The 23,876-nt window shown below is 42.5% G+C and overlaps 1 protein-coding gene across 2 annotated transcripts in view; it reads left to right on the forward strand.

Moving 5' to 3' along the window:
* DPP6 (dipeptidyl peptidase like 6) overlaps nt 1–23,876 on the forward strand; it is a 433,849-nt gene that overhangs the window by 247,071 nt on the left and 162,902 nt on the right. For both annotated transcript variants that reach the window (XM_009287806.1, XM_009287807.1), the window contains exon 3: nt 5,501–5,599. In XM_009287806.1, coding sequence (XP_009286081.1) covers nt 5,501–5,599 — 99 coding nt within the window. The remainder of the gene's footprint in view (nt 1–5,500; nt 5,600–23,876) is intronic.

The following is a 23,876-nucleotide window of genomic DNA, read 5'->3' on the forward strand; positions in this document are numbered from 1 at the left end:
CACTGGAAGAAGAAGTGTTTACCTTTTGGTAGTCAAGCTGAAAAATAAGTGATGGATATTTGAACAAGAGGAGAGGAAGGGACAGAGGACGGGGAAAGAAGGAGGAGAAGCAGTTCTGTGGATGTTCATGGGATGGGGAACTGCTGCCAAATGTGAGAATGGCATCAGAAAATAAAAAAAAAACCAAACCTCTTCACTGGAAATGTCTCAAGCAAGGTGATGCAGTCTGGCATGGCAGAGCACAATGCTTGCAAATATTTCAAATTTTTAAAGTCTTCCTTCTGATGATAATGTCAGAGTCCAGCCTGACGCTGTCCTGCTAGTACAAATATCCTTTTGAATTTTATCTCTGAATTCCTTACTTGTACCTGTCTATCTTGGCCCTCTTCCTGGCTGGGAAACCATTCTTCTCTAAGTATTTTGCTGTTGGTTTGAAGGCCTGTTTTGCAGTACAACACCAAGGCACGCAATGCAGAGGTGCTCTAAACCCAGCGCTGAACATCACGCTATGCTATGCTATGCTATGCCATGCTATGCTATGTTTACAGAGAGTAATTTGGGGCATGTATGGGATAAAGCGCAGCATCCAGGCTTGTAGTCCATGTTCAGACAAAGAAAAGTGGTTAACTGGACCCATAACTTGCATCATGATGGTTGTATTTCCTAATACTGTGAAAGTCGGGGTAGTCTCCTGCAAAACCAAGAATGAGTGGTAGAGTGGGGAATGGGGGAGTTTTGCTTAGCAGAACAGATGCTGATTATGGTATTTAATAACTGAGGAAAAAAAAAGGATTTCTATATCTCTTCAAGATTCTTTTGCAAATCAGCCCAAACCTTCAAAGAAGGTTTTAACTCTGGATTCAGCTTCAGAAAGGCTGAAATCCCTACTGGTTTGGGTTTCTCAGAGGCAGGTCACTCACCCTGCTTTAAGATTAGCTCATAAACTGGGAACAATGCTCTTTGTATTCAGCAGACATTGTAATTACAATAGCAGTGTTTTATTGCTAGCTAACGCTTAGGTCTTATTTTATAAAATCTTAATAAAATTTCAACATTTCTATGATTTGTATATCCTTTGGTATTCTAGAACAACATTCTCAAAAGAAGCAGTAACCGGTGAAAGCTTACATTTCATTACACTATAGTACACTGCATGCACACGACTGCCTACGCTGAAGGACTTTGGTTTCATGTGTGTCTGAGTCCTGCCGCTCCACCCACCTTTGACAAATGTGAAGCTATTGAGACAAATGATAAAGGTGTGGGACTGAGCCTTTCCTAATTGGCGGTTGCTCACTTGTCGCAGCATATGGCAGCTGTATGGCTCCCGGCCTAGCAGTGTTGTGTGTATTTGTATAAACGTGCAAAAGTTCATAGTTATGCATGTGTGCGCGCACACACAATGTCAAAGCTGAAGAGAAGACTCAATCCTACAGAAATTTTGATTAAACCCCCCCTCCAAAGTTCCATTAGACATTTTGCTAAGGAAAAGGCTGCTTTCTAGTCACCTCTGTTTAGAAATGGAGGCAAACAAGGATGTTTTGCACATCTGGTCCTGATATTTAAAGCTTTCTGGAGATATACATCAAGTTTGCTCCTTTCAAATCTGACTTTTAGCTGAAAAAAAGAAAGTACACCCAACTCCACATTAAAATTTTTACAAAATTCATAGGAAACTTTTTTCAGAGATGGTACTGAGGTAGTCATTGCATAGCATTAATTCACAGCATGCTGTCAGACAGCCAAATGCATTGCCTAGTAAGCTTTGTATGATTTCTGCTAGTCAGGAAGAGCAAGGAAATGTCCTGTGACCAGCTGTGCAGGAGTGTAATTTGTTTGTTCACAATTGTTATATATAAGTGTATATTATATGCCATTAAAAAAAGTGGGATTTTACAAAAGGGAGAGAGGCTGCCTGTTTGCCTTGTCTGGCCACTGCCTTTTGGGTACAGGGAGGTCATCTGGGGGAACAGGGGCTCAGGTTTGCCTGGGGATCAAGCAGGTATGCTGAGGTGGGAAGGGAGCTCCTGGTGTGCTGCATCAGGTCTGCTGAGAGGTGGACATTCATGGACACCCACTCACCCATGTGCTTACAATGCACAATAGGCCAGGAGGTGTGTGAGAAAAGCATCTGACACTGACCTGTAGCTGAGCCCCAGGGATGATGGAAAGAAAGGTGGGCACTCAAAGGTGACTGAAACCTTCTGACCCATCAAGCAGCCTCTGAGCATTGCTGGAGTTGAGAGGAAGCTTGAAAGAAAGGATTGGTACTGCAGAGGCAAAACAGGCAGAGAGGTCAGATGATAGCCCTTTTCTGTTTGGTTTTCTGGGTTTCTGGAGGATATTTGTTCTGTTTGTGTTACGGAGAGCAAGGTTTTATCAGTTCACCCCTTGTCCTTTTGGGTGCACTGACTTCAAGGACGAGGTCCAGACAGATGAACCCAAAAGGTCTGACCAACGCAGGGTTCCCATCATGCCTTTAACGCTGAATCAAAAATAAAATGGACATGGTTTTCAGTTGGTTCTCTCAGCATGTAACTTTGCTGTTTGGATGGTAGGTTTGTGACTTGGCACTCAAATCACAAGTCCTTGTGCCACCTGCATTGCTGCCATGCTGCAGTGCTGTCAGGCCCTGGTTGGCAGCTGCCATCTGGGTCTGCTGGGGGCAGGGGACATGAGTGCGAAAGAGGTGGTGGCACATGCTTGATCCTCTCCTTTCGTAAACCCAGGGAGGCCTCAAGGTCTCTGCAGTTGGGTGTGGACACAACTCGTGTCTGCCAGCTGGCTTAGACACTCTAAGGCATGCTCAGAGACTGCTGCTCAGGAGAGGGTGGACTACCTGAGGTCCTGCAATTACATTTCTCCCTCTGTAAATGTCTCCATTGGGCCAGAGAAATGGAGTAGGCATTCTTAATGAGTGCTCTGACTTAGCTATGTGTTAGATGAAAGTCAGTAAATCTGATTTTTTTTACTAAAAAAAATCATTGATTGATTGATTATTTAGTTATTTGTTTTCTCCCCAGCTCTATGGCTGAGATAAATGTTGTCCATGGTTCATTATAGGACCTATTGCAGCTATTACAGCCCACTGCAGGAGACAGTAAGGAAATCTCAACAAGAAACATGCCTTATGGAGGCTCCTGGATGTGCATGCTTCAGTTGCTACCTCTCCCTTTTCCTGCTGTCCCTTACGAGGAGTTTGAAGTGCTGTGAAGGCATAGAGGTAGTGCAGCTCCCAGACTGGCTGTATCCATCCTGCACAGAAAGAGGGAATGAGAAGGGATCCCCACTCTTCCCCTTCCCAAATCTCCAGCACAGAGGTTCCTCAGGATGGCACTTGGGAAGCAGCGCCTGAAACAGCTGTAAGCCCAGGGCTGTATGTGGGCTCCAGCCTCCTGCACTGCACCGCCTGATCTCCCTGGGTATCCAGTGCTGGGACCTTGCACCATGGTGGGAACTAACTGGATCAGTTTTCTGGAGTTCCTCTGACCTATATTTTCCATTTTAATAAATAAAATTATGCAGAAGAACTTGGCATAATGCTGTCACACAGAGAGATTTGGCTGAGGACTTGTATTAATGTGTCTTGGTATTTGGAAGCCACATTGAACAGTGTGATTGAAACCTCAATCAGACTGGGAAAAAATATGAAAATTGAAGAATATAATTTAATTTGGTAAAAATGATAGTTTATATTGAAACACCTTTTAGTGCAACAAAACATTGTTCATAGGTAATTTTCAGTGGTCTCGGTAGCTCAGGGGCTTCTATTTAGTATAGTAAAGCAGACTTTTTCTCTCTAAAAGGGCTTCAGAGAGTCTGTTTCCACTGTTCCTAATCACCAGTGTGTTCAGTGTAACAAGTTTAGTACTAAAAAATGTTAAAGATAGCTAAGGCTGCATGATACCAATAGACCTCAGGCATGAGGATGCTGTAGTGAGGAGAGATGCTGAAGCACACATACCTGCTGTGGAAATACTCAGAATGTGGCCTCACACATTCCTTTAAAGACCAAATGTGTTTAAACTGACTGGAAGGTTTCCATGAAAATATTTTTTCAGCAAAAAATTGAATGTTGGAAACAAATTATTCATAGAAGGTGACTGCTTGTCATAACAAAAAAAACCTACTGTTGGGAGAAAAAAGAAAAGAAAGAATATGTTAATTAAAATTGTTGGTTTCAGTTTTTCTCTAAAAATTTCAGCTTCGAGAAAATAAAAATCCATTTTCATATTAACTAAGGACCCGGTATACAGTTCTGTGATGTAATATATATACTCTTCACCTGTAAGGCCCAAGAATCCATTGATTCAACATGAAGACTTCAGTTACAGGCCCAGAGGCCTCTGTGTTGTGTTTATGGGAATTGTTACACAGCGGAGAGGTGGTGATAGAAATGAGAAGGTATAATTTTCGCACAGGAGAAGATGCTCACTGTGGCAAAATTCAAGTGGTTAAATTTGTGCCTTAGTTTTATTGGGTTTGACTCATGCATGTTTGGTCTTGATGGCATCCTAGATGAGACAGATTTCCTTTTAACAATAATATATACGCAGACAGAAATCAGTTCTGCATTTTCTTCAGATTGTGCTTTGCATCAGAAATCTGTTGGCAAGCTCTGACTGAATCATGAGAAATGCGGAGAGGACTGTATGAAGGACAGTGGAGGAAGATGTACAGCGAGTATTTCTTTGTGGGAAAAGTGGAGTGCTACAGCATAGGGTTAGGAAGAATGAACTAAATGAAGGACACTTTATTACAAGTTGATCTTACAGCATCTTAAACTGGCAGTCTCGTTCTTCAGTTTAAAAGCTGTCCAGATTTCCATGTTTGCAAATGAAACTGTATATCCTTGCAGTAAAAATGAAATTTATTATGGGCTAGCTATGCAACACCTAAGGATTTAGGGTTATGTCTCATGGATTTTTCAAAAATATTTCTGCAGTGTCTGATTCTCATGGAAAATCTTTTGTGAATTCCTGAAGTAATCTCTCTGAGCCCTTATAAGGCTAAATACCTTTCCAACTGTGGTTCTGCGTGACAGTTTTTAAGGAAATAAAAATATAAGCTCTAAAAACTTGGTCACTTTTAATTTTTTTTTTAAATTTAACTAATGATTTCAGAATAGTCTCAGTGTTAAGTAGCTTTAATTTTCTTTGGAATAGTCAGCATTATATAGCACTATGACATCTATAAGTGTGTTTTCATGACTTTTAAAACCTTTTTTGATCAGGTTATGTCTGAAAATGTGTGTTTTGGATGATATCTTGGTCTTTTTGTAGTTGCTGAGTCCAGGCATAAATAACCAGGAGGTTTCTGCTTGTGAACCACTATGTGCTCCTTTTATAACACTGACAACGGGCAGGGGCTTATGTGCGACAGAAAGCTTAATGTGGGCTGTTTCCGAATGAGATACGACATGGCACTATTCACAGTTGCTGTACTTTCAGATACATTTCAAAGTAGAAGTAATGGCAGTTTGGTTTTGAATGTTTTACAGTTGAAGACAACAGCTTGTCTCAGAAGAAGAAGATAACAGTGGAAGATCTCTTCAGTGATGATTTCAAAATTCATGACCCAGAGGCTAAATGGATAACTGGTGAGTGAGGCATGAACGTGTTGCAGTGTCTTTGCTTTGCTTCCTCGCTTTCTGGGCATCTTTTTTTATTTACTTCTTTATTCCTCCTGTTCTTTATTTTGCTCCTGAAATTACAGAATCAAGGAGTGGTTGAGGTTGGAAGGGACCTCAAGAGATCATCTTGTCCAACTCCCTGCTCAAGCAAGGGCAGCTAGAGCTAGTTGCCCAGAACCATGCCCAAAAATTCAATCCTCAAATTCCTATTCCAGCTTTCTTCCTGATAAATATGCAAACACCACTGCTCTGTTATTATAATTTTTTATTTAAGGCTCTCCAGAGGGCTTCTAGCTAGGCACTGAAAACCGCAGCCTTTGTCCCAAGGAGCTTCCAGCATTCAGTAGGTGATGTAGCATGTGGTTGGAAGAAGTGGTTGGAGCACTATCACAGTCATTGTTTTACCATAAACAAAACTTCAGGTTTATATTCCCGGCAGAGAGGTGAAGCATTGCTAAGGAACAGGCAAACAGTGACAGTGGTCCAGCAGCAGCTGGGCTGGTGCTTGCACACAAGCCATGTGCTCTTTTTATCCTCTGCTGCCTTATGTTTTCTAGTCAGGGGAAAACCAAATAATACTTGAATTAATGCACATAGTATTTGCTGGAGTAGAGCTGTTTTGGGGATGTAGATTCCAGCTCTCACTGGAAATTGCTGCAGTCTGAACAAGCTTTGGCAAGAATAAAATGATTTGTGGTATGCCGTTCATATAGGTTCCAGTCCAACTTCTATTATCACTGAAGTTATTAGTTTTTCTTTTGAATTTAATGGGGAACTGGATCGAATCCTTCCCTGTGTTTGGCTTTCCTTGTCTGCTATGTACATTGGGAAGAATTTTAATACCTGTAATGAAAAGAGAGGGTGTTAAAGGGTAGTGCTGAATTAACACGTCCCCCAGCCACCCTCAGCACAGCTGTCTCCAACTTCTCCCACCAGTTCAACTACAAGGGAAAGCAATTGCAGACGATACGCACCTTCACAAACACACCTGCCGATGGGCAGGAGCTCTTTTTCAGGTTGCATACTCTGGGGCAATGGTGTTTCCCATAACCACTCTCTGGGAATAAGGATAGTGGAAATATTAGCTGCATTGCAATTCAGAATTATTTTCCTAGCATCCTTTTTTAGCACCGATATCCCTAATGGCCCTAATGAAGGAAGAGGTGTTTTATTGAGATCTTTACTTCTATTTGCTTTATTTGCTAGAATATGAGGGAATGATAATGAATTAAATAAAGTTTTGCAGGAACAGAAAGTGAAGTATTGCCATGGAGCTATGTATAACATCCTCCCTCTGATGAGTATAGCTTTACATGGATGTAAAGCATATTTCTCACAGAACTGCGGTCTTCTGTGAAAAAACAGTATTTCCCATGCTTTTCCAATTATGATCACGTACTGGTGCCATATAAACTTTTATTAAGACTCCAATCTTGAATGTTTTAGAATCCATCTCTGTCCTCCCATGTACTCTCACTGACTCCAATGCAATTTAACATCAGTCTCACCTGATCTGAAATTACTAAAATATTGTTTCTGTAAAGGGCAAAGAACAAAGTAGTATTGTGCCAACATGCATAGATATTTTAGAAGGACTTGTTCTGTTGCTGTGCTACTAATACCACTGATACTGATAGGAAAATTTATGAAGCCAATAGATATTCTGTAGATTTACCCAAGGGTGACTTTACATTTAAGGCCAAGACGCTAATCTGCAATGTCATTCATCCAAGGACCCAAAGCCATTTTACAACATTAATTACTTTTCTGCATTATAGTTGCTTTTCACAGCTTTCTCTGGCTGGCTAAGTGGTGAAATCTTGATTAAGGTCCCTGATAAGCAAGATGAAAGACCAGTAGCTCAATTCCCAAGCACACATTGCTATTGGTCTCTTATTCTCAGTTTTTAGAATGCAAATGAAAGACACTGAATAAGCCAAAGCCAAACTAATAAAACTTAGTATAACAAGAGTGCTGGAATGCCTTAGCAGAAAAATTGCATATTTAAAAATTGCATGTTTAAAATTGCATGTCAACTCACAAAATGAGTTGGCGTTTGGTGGGGAATACACACCATTGATAAAATATAGGTAGCTGTTGTCTATCCTTCTTCCCATTCTTCTCCTACTAACTATATAGCGAAATATCACGGTCATTCAGAGATCTGCAAAATTCAGTCCTCTTGGCTTTTCAGAGCTGTATTTCCTTCCTTTCCCTCTTCATTATTGCAGAAGATGGGAGTTTGGTAGCCTCGCCAAAGATGAAGCGTGTTGCATGTTTAGGAGTATTTGAATCATCTGAGGGGTTTGCTTCCAAAAGAGTTCAGTCAGTAAAATATCTGTGTTCTTCCCAGTAAGTAAGGGGGTGATTCAAACCCTCTGAAGGAGCAAGGTCTTTCTTTTGACGTGAATGAGTCTTAAAGCAAGTGTTAAAATTAAAAAAAAAAAAAAATTCTGTTCAGGTTGGCACTTAAAAATATGCTGAAAGCTCACTGAAACTGATGGGATGAACTGATGTTTAAGCATTTTCTTGATTTGCAGTGGGCAAGTGGAAAAATAATGTATTTCTGATCGATAGCTCTGTTATTCCATTGATTTCAAAGGAGCTAGGAATAAAAAAAAAAAAAAAAGAGAACCAGTCTCAAAGCTGACATAACTACACTTTCAGTGCAAAGATTACAGGCTTTCTCTAAGCTTTCAGTCGCAACTCACGGCTGGTTACTGGATGTGTTTGCATCTTTAATATTGGAATGGCAATTAAATTTACTTGCACGAAGTGAGAGATGTACCAAAGATGGAACTTTGAACCTCTTACAATTTCTGTGATCCCACTGTAGTTTCAAATTCCAGTCTGCGTTTTTATCCGGTGGTTTAGGGAGAGTAAAGAATATTTTGTTTAATTAGCTGCTGTCTTCTACTGCCCTGACCATTGTTGTCATTGACTCAGTTAAAAGCGCTCTGGAAGGGAGCAACGCATTCATAGAGCAGAACTGATGGCTCCAAAGTTTATTTCTAGTTCCACTTCCAGGGACTGCTATCAATTAGATTTGCCCTGTAGTGTAAGTAAACACTGGATTTATTGTGAAGGTTTCACTCTTCAGGATGGCATAGTATATCGTAGTATAGTATAGTATATGTGGTATACTATAGCAGGTATAAAGCAGTGTAGAACAGGAAGTTTGAGATTGTGCTGGTGACCAAATGGCATCCCCCTGCCCTGCAATCCAAGTGCAAAGAATCCGAGCTGCGTCTCTTTTCCAGCCCCATCCACCCCATGCCTCCTCCTGCGCTCTTCTGCTCATTGCTCCGTGCATCGCACCCTGTGCCGTTGCATTACCATCCTCTAATGTGAACTTCCCTGTACTGTACAACTATAATTATGTTGTCCATATGCTAAGCATGCATGCGAGCTCCAATTAGCAGCTCATTTCATACTGTGTATCTTAAATGTTGCATTTGGACATTTCCTCATTTACATATCCTCCTCCATACACCGTCAGGAGTGTCCTGTGCCGGCCTTTCGTTAGCCCTCTCGCGGATGACAGATGGCCCTCTCGTTAGTCTAGTCTCTAAATGCTCAGCAGTTCTGCTCTCAAGCTCCACATTACTTTGTAATTAGGCTTCGCAATTACTAAGTTCTTCCTGTAATTCCTCTCACACAGGATTTTAGCTGAGTTTCTGAAAAGCTCAATGGGATGCTGCAATGTTCCTGTAATAGTGGACAAAAACAGGGATAAAGAAGGGTACCTGCATTTTGTGCTGAAGAGCAGCTCAGTAGACTGAGTTTTCAGTTGTCCTGAAAACAATAATTTGTAGTCATTACCTGGACCTGGCCTGAGAAGCCAGTCAGGTTATGGGTGCTGTCTTTGTGGCCCTACAGAGCTGCAGTGATTCCTATCAGCTGTGAACCTGACTCCCTGTTCTTGGTTCCCTGCCCCTTCGCATCTCGGGAGCACTCCTCCTTTTTCACGGGGAGGCAGCATTGTGCCCAATGTCAAAGGAAGTGGTGGAGGCTGAATCGCACACACCACTTGCGGAAACTTATGCTTATCTTCTCTCTTTGTACTTAATGGCAAATACATTTTGCCCACACTGAAAGTACTTGGCTGCTGTTGTAGTTAGAAAAACATAGTGGCAGCCTATAATATACTGCCCATGGTTACTGCGATTGATTGGATGCAACGTGCTGTCATTACTTCTTGGAGGATGTTTTTCCAGCCTTGCTGTTGGCATCTTGCAAGACAGTGTATGTAGCAGTGGCTGTTGCCAGGATTTTGGGCTGTACGTTAGCAACTGGAGGCTCCAACTAGGAGTGCATCTTCTTTGTGCTAGACACTGGCCAGACATGGTGAGACAGTCCTTGCAGAGAGGTTGTAGCCACATGAAAAGAATAAAGGTTGAAATGAAGATCCATCATGAAATGAATGTATATTCAAGCAGTGAGGAGCACTGAGGCACAGGACACCAAAGGACACGTTCAGGGTCATAGGAAGTTGACTAAAAAAAAAAATCTGAAAATCAAGCCCTGCTCTCTGAGGTCCCTGCCCACTTGCTTCACCTGAAACACTGGCAAAATAGTATTTATTCTTATCCAAAGAGGAATAGTGGGTAAATTAGCAAACGGCTCTGAATGGCATTTTCAGAAATGGCTCAGTTATTTGGAAACCTGCCACTCAGTGAGAGCCAGAACCACCGTGTGCCTATCTCGCATCTGAGAACAGCAGCTAGGCTTTTATCTCAAAAGTCCTCCTGAAAAATGCACTAATAACTAATATCTAAATATAATAGAGTAATTCTTTTAATACTGAAGCACATATGTTTTATTGCATGTTTTACTAATAACATCATAGAATCTCTAGGCTCTTTTAAAGTCTAATATTGAATTTAATGACCTAGAACTAATAAGTTTCATTTACCATGCTGAAAAAAATCATCGTGTAGTAACTGAGGTAATTTATTTCAGTTTACCTTTAGTAATAATGCTCAGATCAACAATACTTGGATAGCCCAAATGCCCCCAAGTCTATTCTGTGCAGTGTAAATCCATTGCACTGTATTGATAGAAGCATTGATGCATTTCAAATGATGCAGATCCATGTGGAGTAAATGAATTATTTATAGCTTGCTTTGCATAGATATTAAGAACTTTGTAAGTGCTAATATTTTTCATTGTGAAAAAGGTTTGCATTAAGGTGTTGCTTTGACAGCCCTTAAGACTAAGATTGCCCTGCTAGAGAGCAGTTAGCTGGAGTGCAGGCTTCTCCGGGCTGCTCGTCCATGGACCAAAAGATTGACCGTTTCCAAGCAACCACCCGAACTGTAAGGCAGCAGGAGCCTTTCCCTTGCCAAGGTTGGGCTGTTGGCACGAGTGAAAAACTCATCTTTCTCTTTGTGATCGGAGGAACAAAGTCATCTTCCTTGGGCAGTGCAGGTTGCAGTCTTGTCTTGCGTGTTTGCGGTCTGTGTTAGGAAGCAGCTATACCTCCGTGCAGGCACCCTTGAATGCAGGTGCTGCCAGATGAGGGCCACACGCTTGCCCCAGTTCCTGTCTCATGTTAAATGAATGTAAGCTAGAAACTGCTCACAGGTGGTTTTGTTAGTGTAAATCTGGTGACGGCATAAAGAAAATTGCGTTACTTTATTGGGATAGTTGCTTTGTTGCCCACCTTGCTAAACAGAGATACTAGTTAATTAATTTCAATGTATTTTAAATATGTGTTAAAAAGGCTTAAGTGAATGGGTTTACTTTACCATGGTCTTAATGGTTCAAAGAAAACTTGTCCCACTCCCAATTCTGGTATACCAAACCTCATATCCTACTGCATGGCAGATTGGTTTTGCAGTATTTTTGTGAGTGCTCTGGCTTTTCAAATATTCTTGAAATACTTTCTAAGACACACAGCAAGTTACCTGCAGTACAGCACATTGGTTTGCAGTGGTTAAGGTTTCAGTGAACTTCCAGCTCCAATTGCAAAGAGCCCCACAACCCCGAGGAGCCGTAAGGGTGAACTTATGCTGAGGTAAAGACATGGCTCTAAAGGAAAACGCTGTGTGGACCAGCGGGGAAGGACTGAAGGAGGCTCTTCTGGTCTAGTACTTCATGGAAGCGTGTGGCAGTGCTCCTCGCACAGCCCCACATGGAGGTTTTGCTGGGGATGGCCTTCAGAAACTCTCTGTTGTGATTCTTGAAAACATGGATGCTAGTTAAATAAGCACACACTTTTAGGTAGTGTTGGTGTCAGTGGAAGTGTCCATGTGCTTTAGAGACAGTTGATTACTATTCTTAATTTAAACACCTTCATGAAGTGACATCCTATGTTGCCAAAGCAGAATAGATAAGGGCTCATGCTCTGTCACGACTGCCACAATGAGAAAGAAAAGAGGAAAATGTTAAATCATTTGAACCATAATTTTTATTTTAGACCCCATCCTGGATCATCTTCTTCAGAGATTTCCACGTATCTGTACTCTGAGAGTACTGAAGAGAAGTTGCTCTGCTCCTACCTTTCATCTGCTGGGCAATTGCCTAAGTTCAGTAGTGACAGTAACCTATTCACTAAAGATGGGAAACCTGGGAATTAATGGCTTTTTAACATACTGTAATAGGCCATGGAGGAGAGCATTTCTGCCATGTAGCTGTTTTGTTCATTACTGCTAGAGAGAATGAAATGAGAAATCAATTTGGTTCTTTTAAAAATTAATACAGTCTGCAGGAGCAAGCTGGGGAGGAGCTCTGTACCTTGGCTTTAGCAGCGCCTCAGTGCTCAGCTTCTCTGCAGAGCTGGGGTGCTGGTGGGGCACACGCGCTGCTGTTAGACTGAGAAAATCATCCTTTGGCACGTGCAGCAACTTCTGAATTTGGAGGGAGAAATGTACTGGAGAAAGTCCTGTTTGTGAAATATATCGCACCTTAGAAAAGCAGAAGTAACACTGTAGTGGTCAAATAGGGGGTGGTGTTTGTGGGGTTTTTGAGTAGCTTGATGTCTTGAGGAGGTCAAGATTTTCCTATATGCCTAACCCTATATTTAGGAGCCTCCATAGGTAACCTAATTTCTCCCAAGCCTGCTGAACTCTAACCATTCCCATGTGAGTCACTGACTGCTGTTGAGCCTCTGAGTCAAATGTCCTGAGGTACCAAAATAGGTGGCCTCAGATGTTCAATGCCTTATGTTTGTTACATCCCTGCACCGTGCCAGGTTGAGTGAAGAGTCCAGCCCAGGGACAGGGCCAGTGGCATGAAGGTCACCTGGGAGAACTGAGATGAAAGGGAACGGGTGATGAGGAGGGCATTGGCAGCATGATGTTGCACGGGGAGGACAGGCTGCAGAGTCACTCGGGGGAGAAGCCCAGGCAAGCAGGGAGGATCCTGGTGGTGTGCAAGGAGGAGCAGGAGCTGGAGTTGTGCAAAGGGTGAAAATGAGCCTGAAAGTCAGTACTGTGATGTTGCCTGAGAAATGGCTTAATGACCTAAGATGAAGAGCTGGAAAATACATTCAATTGCTAGGATAATATCAAAGGGAACAATTAGTGAATCAAAGATGGCTGGAAGAGGCAGGAGATGTCCTTGGACTTCACTTCTCCTTCTTGTCTGGGTTCTGCTAACACCTACTTCCCGTAACTGCCTAATTCTGTTCCCACTGATGTTTTTAAAAAGAACAGGAAAAATAGACTTCCCTGCTGCAGGCAACGTGGTGGTCACACTCTCACATGTTGGACCAGCAAGCTGATTTTCCATACTTTTTATAGCCATTAGCAAAAACAGATTCCCCATTTCCCTTTCAAGCCCGGCTCCACTAAAATTAGTGCTTTTCTCTCAAAGTAACTCAGAAGCAAGGTTGTGCCTCCTGCCGTGGCCGTGTCTGTTAGCAAGGAGCAGCTTTGGGGAATAATTTGACGCTGTAAGAGGTGTGAAAACTCAGACCACTTGGGCTCCTTTGAGTGTTATATTTGTTTGCAGATTTGAGGTAAAAACCCATAGGAATTAGGTAGAAGCTGCCCTCTTTGCTCCTCCCCATCGTCGTGCTTTATGTCGCACCAAGGTGCACAGTGGCGTTTCCCTGCTCTGTATTGCTGGTGGCTAATGCAAGGCTGCTGAATACAGTGCTGGGTCCTTTTATCCTGCCAGCCAGGCAGATGTACTGCAACTGCACCCAGTTCACAGGGGGGAGCCTTTTGATTAAAAAAAAGGAGAACAGCAGGAATGGAAATGGGAAGGAAACAGCACGCTGCCACGGGGAGGGGCTGCATCTGTGGGGGACTTTTGAAGACGCGGCTCACATCAGCGGTGTTTCTGCTGCTGGAAAAAAAGAAACGCATGCGGCAGTTCTGCCTACGTGCTTAACAGTTTGAATCTGGTTAAAAAAGGATCTGTTTCTTTTCATCTTGTTCAAAGCTGTTTGAAATCAAAACCTGCTGCTCTCCGAGCCGAAGGAAAGGCACTGGTTTTACAGGGGTTTAACTGGGAGAGGGATCAGGTGTTCTCTCAGTGGGTGTTAGTTAAAAATCCAGGTGAACAACTGGAGGTACAGTGCGACACTGCTAGATGTACTTCCCTGGTTGATACCTGAGAGGAGGGTAACCATGAGCTCCCAGCTGTCCCCAGCCCCTGGGGAAGGGGGAACTGCTGTGACAGAAATTGTCTTTGATAAGCCTTTAAAAGGATGGTCATAATTGCAGCCCGGCTGGTTGAATTTGTACTAAAATAAAGTTGTTGGTTTTTTTTTCCCTTTGTCTCTTCAGAGGAGTATAGCACAGAAAAGAGGAGGAAGAGAAATAAGGAAAGCCATACCTGGCTCCCAGGTGATGGAGCAAGCCAGACGCAGCAGTGGGTGGTGGTCTTCTCCCTTGCCTGGGAGGTTGGCAGTGTATCACCATGTGGAAGGTTGCTTTGGGAGGGTGTAAGAAATATATTTCATTTAGATCCAGCACTGCTAAGAAAATTTGGGCAGATAGGTGGGGAATTCAGTTTTGAACTGTAGGAAAGGAAGATCAAGAATGAGGGTTTGCATGGACTTGCTGAAGGTTTTCCTAACAATCAGGCTGGTGTAAGGGTAGAAGAGTTTTGAGAAAGGAGTATCTGGGAGACGAGCATCTAGGAAAAATCAGAGGGAAGAAATGAGGTGCATAATTGCAGGATATGCTGGGCAAGAAGCACATTCAGAGGAGGACTGTAAAGGGATGATGGAGAAAAGAGAGCTATTCAGGGTGTTTGGGCCTCTTGTTAAGCAGCTGATCCCAATTATAACATACTACTGATACCTTCAATAGAGATTTCCAGAAAGGCTTATGTCTTTCGACAGAGTCCATCTTTAGGTGCACTCTATTCTGTAGGAAGCAACTTGCTACTTGCTTACTTTTTTCTTTTTTTTTTTTTTAAACCAAGGCAGTTTTACACTTTTCATACTGTCCTGCCTGACTTTGATTCCTTGTTGAAGATTTTTACTTGGTGCAAAGCACATTCTCCTACCTCAGTAGTTTTCCCTGAGCTTGCTCCACTGCTCTTGGACACTTGTTGAACATGGAGTGCTTACCAAGGATAATTAGAGCAGTATGTATTCTTCCACTTGTTCCTTTTAATTAACACTAAATAAATATATGCTGAGATACCATAATTTCATGGTTTGGAGGTGGGAAATACTGTATTTCTGGCGATTAAACTTTATATCAGATATTTGTAATTGGAAATTTAGCAGGCAAAGATTTACTTATCTAAGAAAGAAAGCCTCTGTCTGGTGAGGATCTCCTGACTGTATTAAGCTGTTGAACATATAAGAAGCAGTACTTTTTTTTTTTCTTACAAGAAATAGTACCAGACATATAATTCATTAAAAGAAATTTAGGATGAGATAATTATCACTGATCAAGGGAATATAATTATACTTTAAAATGTAGATACACAAATCTCACATCAGTGAAAATTCAATTAAGAGCAGAAGAGACCAAAGGTTTGCCCAGCCCAAAATCCTGTTTCCATGAGAAGCAATATACGTGTGCACAAGGACGAGTGAAGCGAGCTTCACGCACTTTTTAGGTTAGGGAATTACCAGATCCTCTTGTAGTTTCTCTATTCAGTAACCCTAAATGTATTTCTCTTCCAAGCCACTTGCCAAGTGTCCTCCAGAGCCTCTTACACCCACCATGTCCTTCATCAAGTAGTTTGTTTCACTGGCCTAAGGCCTGTTGCATGAGGAACTGCTTCCTTTTGCTTACTTGGGAGCTTGTTCCTATTTGCTTTGTTTGATGGCCCTTAGATCAGTACCTTGGATCATTCTTGCCGTTTCTTGAACGTTTTCCATCTCTAAGATATCATTTCAGAGAGGATGGGATGGGAACTACACACAAGGATTACATGGAAGTATCGGCGTTGGCTTCTCAAATGTGTTCAAATGGTTTGAGTTTCATGGCACGTTAAGGCAAGTGCATGCATGTAATATAATTTGTTTGACCCCAAAGAAAAGCTGAAAGATTTTGCACTGTGTTAGAGTTAAAATCTATAGGTCCTGGTACCAAGTTATACCACTGAGTGATCATGATGCCATACAATCATGCGATATAGGTCCCCAGCAGGACTTTCACAGCTTTACATGAAACCAGCACTGAGTCTATACACGTGCCTTGAGTTTTAAAACTGATTACTTTGCTGACATCTCTTTCCGTTGCCAGTAATGAGGAATAATCTCTGATAGAAAATAAGGTGATCCTGTAAGTGATCCCAAGACAGAAGTGGCCGTGCATGCTGAGAAACAATCCCTGATTATCAGAGTATAACACCTCTTAAAAGCCACTTCTAGTCTCATGCTTAGCAGGAAAAGAACTCAAGGTAAGACAACAAGTGTGAAGAAATGAAAGAAGGAAAACAAAATGCAAGGAAAAGGAGAGTGGGAAACAACTCCCTAGAACATTTGATTGACGGAGAGAAAGAGCTGAACATGTAACCAGGTTTGTGTATGGCTGTGCAGGGAGTTTGCCTTCACAACACGGCCAGCTGGGTATGATGCGGAATTTTCATTTTGCTACTTGACTTAAAGTCTCAGCTTCTGAGGACAGGTGACTTACAGAAATACCTACTTTGATTCAAAAAGAGAATGAAATAAATCTTAAAATTTTAGTACTCAAAGACATTATTAAAACTATATCTAAATGGCCCTTCAAAAGCTAAACATATTTGGAAGGCAAATGATAAAAATCCAATGTTTAATTTTATTAGAAAAAATATTTTAAAAATATCAGGTTCTTTTGAAGCCTTATACCTGATTTGTCAATGCTTAAGATTTGTAATAATTTGCAAAATCTGGATAATCAGCTCCAAAGCATTTTCACTTTCCAGGGAAGGCAGATTACAATGGCATGGATGGAAAAAAAGTAAACAAAGTCTAGTAAAAAGGCAGTGGGAAATTTCAAAGCTCAAGCCAAGAAGAGAAAAAAAAGTTTCAGCTCAGAAGCAATTTCCCCATAAAGGGCAAAATTTTGGATCTACTGGATGAATGATGGTTATTTTGGCATGCATTGGACGTTGCGAAAAATCAACTGTACATTGCAGGGGTGGTAAATCCAGCAATTCAGAGACTTTGGGCTCAGTGCAGTTATGTTCAGTGTGGTCATTTATGCAAAGTCAGTCCAGGTGGTGCTTGGAAGTGTTGGCCTTGCCATGCATGCACTGTAGGAATGTCTGAATACCGTGGTACCTTCAGGTGGGCTGAGAAGAGCCATCAAGACTTGGACAAACATATAAAATCCACCAATTCTGCCTGGACAAGGTGTCCAGAAATTTTTCCAATAGTCTAATTTATTGTCGCCCTAATAAACACTTATTCTCTGCTCAGCAGTCAATTTTCCTGTTTTCTAGTGGACAAAAGCCCGTACCCAAAACCTGCTCCTGCAGCTGGCGCTGGTTGCTCACGCAGCTGGCAGCGTCAGCAGAGCGCAGCCAGCAGGGGCTGAGCTGGCCCATCCGCACCGTAATGGGGTTAATGCACGTACGCTGGGCCATGTGGAGCTGTTTTCACTGCTGTTTATTATTGCTTTGGTTGATGGACTGACTCATTTTACAAGACGTATTTCTTGGAAGACTTGTGCATAAGCCGGGACCCTTATTAATAATTTGGAGGTATCTTTTACTTCCTTATTCTCCTTCCCAGTGGGAGCACAGGCTGTGAACTGTGACACAAAAAATGTCTTAAAACCTTTTTTTAAAATATCACCAGGAGTATATGTGTACATATATGTGTTCCATGTGTTCTGTATTTTCCTTTTTCCAGGTTTTAATTTCAGGGGCAGCATTTGTGAGAGTTTACTATTACCTTTTGCCTTGAAGCATTTAGCTGATGCTAAACTTGGTAGCATGCATAAGATATGGCCTTACAACAAATTAACCTTTGATGTTTATTCTTTATTTCTTTTCTATTTTTAATGCCTCGCAAAGGAAGATATTTTTATAAGTAGAATTATATACCAATAATTGTAATATTCCCGATTTTTTTTCCTAATGGGCACAGAATGGCTCATATGGCTAAATTATCAGGCCGGAATAGTATGAGTATGAAAACCATGAGAGGGTTTATTAGAATTCCATATTTTATATTTGCTTTCCTTCCCTTTGGGCAGGAATCTGAGAACATATAATCAATTTTCTGTTGCAGTCAACTTTTTTAGGGGACACAATATTGGACTATATTCAGGAGAGAACAATACTGAAAATAGCATGTTTTTATCCAGTTTGAGGGACATTATCACCTTGATCACTACAGTGAATTTGGGTTGCTCCATCCAAAAAAGTTATATTGTAGTGGGAATAGACATGGTCCAGAGAAGGATAAAGACCATGACAGAAGCATGGAAATGCACGATAAAAAGAAGAATTGCCCTGAGTAACAAAGAAATTATGTAAGGGTATAGAAAATAAAGAAAAATATCAATAAGTCAAGTTCTTTTCATTGAAAAAGGGCATTCTTTGGTTTTAATGCCATCTGCTGAAAGTTGTTAACCCACTGAGAACCCACTGAGAAGATATTTTTGGACAAAAGTTTGACCAGGATTCAAGAAAGGACCATTCTTCCGGTGTAACCATTTCTCAGCCATTGCACTTAAACCAGGTGTTCGTATCGGCTCTTTTCCTCTTCAGCACCTGCATCGGCACGTTTGCCCTCTTAGCAGCAAATCACTACTGATTCAAGACCAACATCACACAAGGCACTGAAAGATGCACAATGTCGGTTCCTTGGCAGAGAGAGGAGTAGGAACAAGAATAGGTGAAATAAGGAATTCAGGGATCATTTCTGGGATTTGGTGTGGGGCTCCCTGCAGGAGCTGGCCTAGTTGCTGCAGGCAAACTGATTTGAGATGTTAAGGAAAATACTTAGCTGACACTAATTTTTTCATTCCCTCATCAGTTAGTTTAAAAACGATGGGATTGTATGTCTAATTGCAAACTGCTCCTCCCGTTAGCAGTTCTCTTGCAGTTGGGTGTGGGGAGTCTCTGCTCCCCTCCAGGTGCTGTTCCTTGCCTGGTCCGCTGCCCATCATCACATTCAATCATTTATTAATGGTTCTTTGCAAGTGTTGGAAGTGTTTCCATCGGCTCTGTAATATGGTGCCCTCTTGTGACCAGCCCAAAACCAGTAACCACACACAGGTAACCAAAATGTGTAGGATGTTGGATTTCTCATGTCTTATCTGCCTTGATTTTCAAAAGCATGAAGTCAGGGTGATGGCCATGGCTCTGCCAGACTCCTTTTACAGTTGGACTTCAGCACAGTCATACTTCGCCAGACACATCTGAAATGACAGAGTAGCATAAAAGGGGTCATGAAATATTGCGTACAAAGATAATTAAAACTTTATCCGGAGTTGTATACACAGAACATTTGCTTGTTAATACACAAAGATCTCATTCAATCTGTACTGAAATTTCTGTACTCTGCCTGCGATAATAATAATGAAAAGGAAAAACAACCACTTTGTATGTTCTTTCTCTCCATCATGGCCACTAACAAGTGTAATTTGGTTGGGGGCAAAGAGAAGGAGGCAAGGAAATGCACAGAGGACTTCAGAAAGCAAGCTGTGGGGTCACATTTTAATGAAAATTTTATCATGGATTCCTTTTTTTCTCAATGTCAAATGGATTTTTACATTTATGTGTAACACTTTGGGTTATGCACTCTCCTGTGTGAAGCCGAACTAAATGAGGCAGATAAGACCTGGTGCGTTTGGCAGAGAAGAGAGAGGTCACCGAGTGATGCTGCACTGGCCTGGGGGACAACCAGGGACCGCTTGGAGAAAGTGTAGCTGCACGGAGCAGGCAAGGTGGGGATGACCAAGCAGGAATGGTAGCTTGGGCTCTCATATGAGCTAGCAACTACTATGGAGGTAGCAACTCCAAAGCCCTGGAGGTTTTATACTCCCGATAAAGTCTGTGCCACTGCGTATTTGGGGCTGCACCACCCACGCCAGCCACATTACAAAGCTGGGATGAACTGATACACACTACCTGTTGTCTGCGCTTTGTTTTGCTGTTTAGACGCATGGTGAGACCATGAAAAAATATGTGGGATGTGGATAAAGGCATCAGAGACCATTTCCTGACAAATTAGTTTTTTAGGGCTAAACTGCTTTTGGCCTGTGCTGAATGTGGGAAGTTTCTGGCAGGGAATCAAAGGGATGAGTGTAATCTGGTATCTCCAGCTGTCCGGACTCGGGTAGCCTAGGGGTCATCTGCACTTTTCCTGCTATAACGCCTAGGGTTTGAAGAGCACATGGCATGAGCACAACTGAACAGGAAAAGAAGATGGCAGAACAATTCTGAGGAAGATTTCTCAGCTCTGTGATACGCCAAAGTCAGGTCAGTGTGCTGCAAAGTCCCCACGCTGCTGTCAGTCATTACAGAGAGATAAACTGAGGGCAGCAAGCAACAAGATGTACATTTTTACTGTTGTTGTTAGGATTTTGCAGCAGTTTTATAATCGAAATGATTTGCCCTGGATGGAGTCAAAATGGATTTACTCCAGAGGATTTCTCATTCATTTTTTTCCTAATTGTAGTGTGTCTCTTTCCCCCCGCCATGTGTTATAAAAGCAGGTAGAAGCAGGGAGAGGAGTTATTTGAAGTTGAAATGAGTTCTCTGTTTCTCACATGGACTTCAGCTTTTCGCGCCTATGCCACTAAGCCGTGATCTGAGCCTACAGAGTTCCCAGATTGGGGCTCTTTGAAGTGGAGTTCAGTCTCGCAAATGAGAGGCAGCAGCAGAATTGTACCTGGTTTCAAATTTGGAACTGAAATTTCAAAGGTGTGCTCTGCCTGGATTTCAGGCTTGGTGCTGAGGTCTTCTCTCAGTGAGATTGAATAAGCTTTTTTTTGAGTTTGGATCTTGAAAGATTTGGGATTAGACAAAAAAGAGAAACAGACTGGCATTACTGATTTTTATAGTTTTAAGTTTTCCCAGGGCTCAGCCTTCTTCAAGCTTTTCACAAGTTAATTTACAAGCCTGCTAGAGATGCACGTTGATATGGGAATTTTCCTGAGCTATAATTGTCTTTTATTTTACTAGTACTACTGTGAAAGCGCTATATTGGTGCACCAAGTGCAACTGCATTGAGGTGATGAGCAATTAAAACCATCTCTTGCATGACAAAGCACATTTTATCATGTTGCACTTACTTAATGTACCAATGCAATGTGTTATACATCATTTAGCTAAATTACGGTAAATCACCTATTTAAAGAAGTTTTCCTTTCAGCCTCTCCCTCATGTGAAAAAAAATGCTGGAAACAGTAAAAGGATAATGACCCATAAAGCCAGAAAGATAAAAATGGGATTTCAGTTGTCTACTGGAATTAAAGGCTGTAGTGATGTTGTTAAAGGCAAGCTGTTCTCCGTCCCCTGTTGCTCCCTTGCATCAGCATCACAAAGTATAACAGACTCACTTATTTCTGCACTGCAGAGTAGCAAGGCTGAAGAAAAAGGAGTTGCTGGTGGAGGGCAGGTGGATTGAAGACAAAAAGTAGGGGGCTGTGAGGAGTTACAAGTGGTCTATGAGGACCTAAGGACCAGCTCTCGCTGAGGGTGGGGCGAAGCTGTGGGTATGGAAATGGGGTTTTGTTGTCGTTCACCACTTGTGCTCCGTCCCTCCCTCTCTCTCCGTTACCCCAGAGCCAGCTTACTGCAGCGCCAGGGAACAGGGGATGGGAAGCCTCCCCTGCTTTTTCTCTCTGGGAAGCAGCTCAGTATCGAAACAGGCCTGACCTGCTTTGGGGAGGGAATTTCAGATTCAGTTGTTTATGTGTACATGCTATAACTATCAAATAGATGCACTGCAGCATGTCTTGAAAGAACAACAGATCATAGTATTAAATGCAACATCACAACGGTCTTCTTTTCCACCTGAAGTTGGGACTGCATCTGTCTGGACACCTGAACAGGCTTCCATCAGGGACTGATTGTGCTTTTATTTTGCATTATCTTCTATGTGGTTAAGTTTTACAGCAGTTAGGGAGCTTGCATTGTCCTACCATTTGTTGAACATCTATTCCCCGCGCTTTTCTGAGGAGTAAACCGTACCTGCCCCAGGGAGTGCAGGTCCTGGGGGGATCACTCTCCTTGTCATGCAAAGGTATGTGACTCCAGTTAGGCAGATATTGTCCTAAGTGGATCAATAATCCTGCAGGCCTACTAAATAAGATACAATTTCCCCTTTCATGAAAGCAAAGTAAAATAAGTATTTCTCTAAGCCTGTCTGTGCTCATCCTTCTCCCTGCTCATATCATGGTCAACATTTTTCCTCTTCTTTGGTGCTTCTTGTTAATGTTTGCTGTTTTTTTCTGACAGTTTTTATTTCCTCTGTGAATCTACTCTGTTCTGTCTCTTTCCTCTCTGCTGCCATTATTTCCCAAAACCTCAGGCTCTCTCTCTCAAAACCAGTCTCTGAAGATAGCAGACCTATTCTTGTGCTGCATCTGGCAGTATTAAGGGGTTTTTTAAGGTCTTGGTCCCACGCACAGCAGCCTGTTAACTTCAGCTTGTCCTATTCCCTCCCCTGTGTCACTCAGAAAGCACTTTTTTTACAGGAAATCCTAAGTCCCCCACAGTTTACTTTCCATGCAAGATGCTCACGTGAGCTGTGTGGATGATTGCACTTAACATACACACCTGGTGCTTTGCCTGGCTCTGAGGGGCTGCTCTCTCCCCTCGGGGCTCTGCTGCGTGTGGGCTCGCTTGCAGGTGCGAACACCGATGGTCACAGCAGCGAACACCCCCCGCTGCCGAGCCCACAGCCTGCCCGGGTACCCGGTTCAGTCGTGACGCCGTTCCCACAGAGACATACTGTATTTCAGTGTAAACTGGCAGCCTCCCCCAATCTTGCAAACGCGAGTAATCACTATAAGCCAGTATTTTTTTTCCCTGTGTGCCACAGGTCTGCTGTGGATAGTCCAGGTTTGCTTTCTCCAGCCGGACCCTTCTCTTTGGCCCTGGTGTGTGTGTGTGCTGGGGGTGAGGGCTGTGAGATGCCCAAGCCCACCCGAGGGGCACACCCACTCCTTTCCCCACCTCTGGTCTCCATCCACTGTGCTGGGGCTCACCTGGCCCTTCAGAAAACTTGCTGGGATGCTAAACAAGTGGAAGATTTTTTTTATTTTCATTCCACTGCCTCATCCTCATGTATTTTTCCAAATTAATATGATTGTAGTACATGTCATTGCCAGTCTGAAAATACCAGCTGTGTCTGAAAAAACATCCGTCCCACTGTTGCAACCTTCCTGCCCATTATCTTGTTAGATGGTAAGTGCTAGCCAGTTGTGTCTGATTGATACCTGCCTGGGAGGACTCCAAGAAACCCTCAGCTGGTTCAGGTGCTGCCGTCACATCAGCAAAGAGGGGCTCAGCCTGGCTGACTGCTGAGTGGTGCCCTGCACCGTGGGGGCAGGGCTGCAGGGCTGGTTGAAGGCTTGTCCTTCAGATGTAAGATAAAATTCTAAAGTCCTGACTGCTTTGGGTCATTAAAAACCCCACAACAGCTTTTCTTTTTGGAAGAGAGAGGGTGATAACATCAGGCTCTTGACTCGTTCCCAGCTGCAGTAATTGGCTTCATCAGGTTGAATAGGATACGGTGTTTTCACTTCTTGCAAAGCTCAGAGGACTCTTTCAGAGTTTCTAACCCCACTGTAAAGCTCATCAGATGCAAACTGCCTGCCAGCTGCCATGACTCATGCCCGAGGTCAGGTCTAGCAAGGACCTTCCTACAGCAGCAGGGATG

This window comes from Aptenodytes forsteri, unplaced genomic scaffold, assembly GCF_000699145.1.
Source record: "Aptenodytes forsteri isolate BGI_AS27 unplaced genomic scaffold, ASM69914v1 Scaffold296, whole genome shotgun sequence".
NCBI classification, from domain to species: Eukaryota; Metazoa; Chordata; class Aves; order Sphenisciformes; family Spheniscidae; genus Aptenodytes; species Aptenodytes forsteri.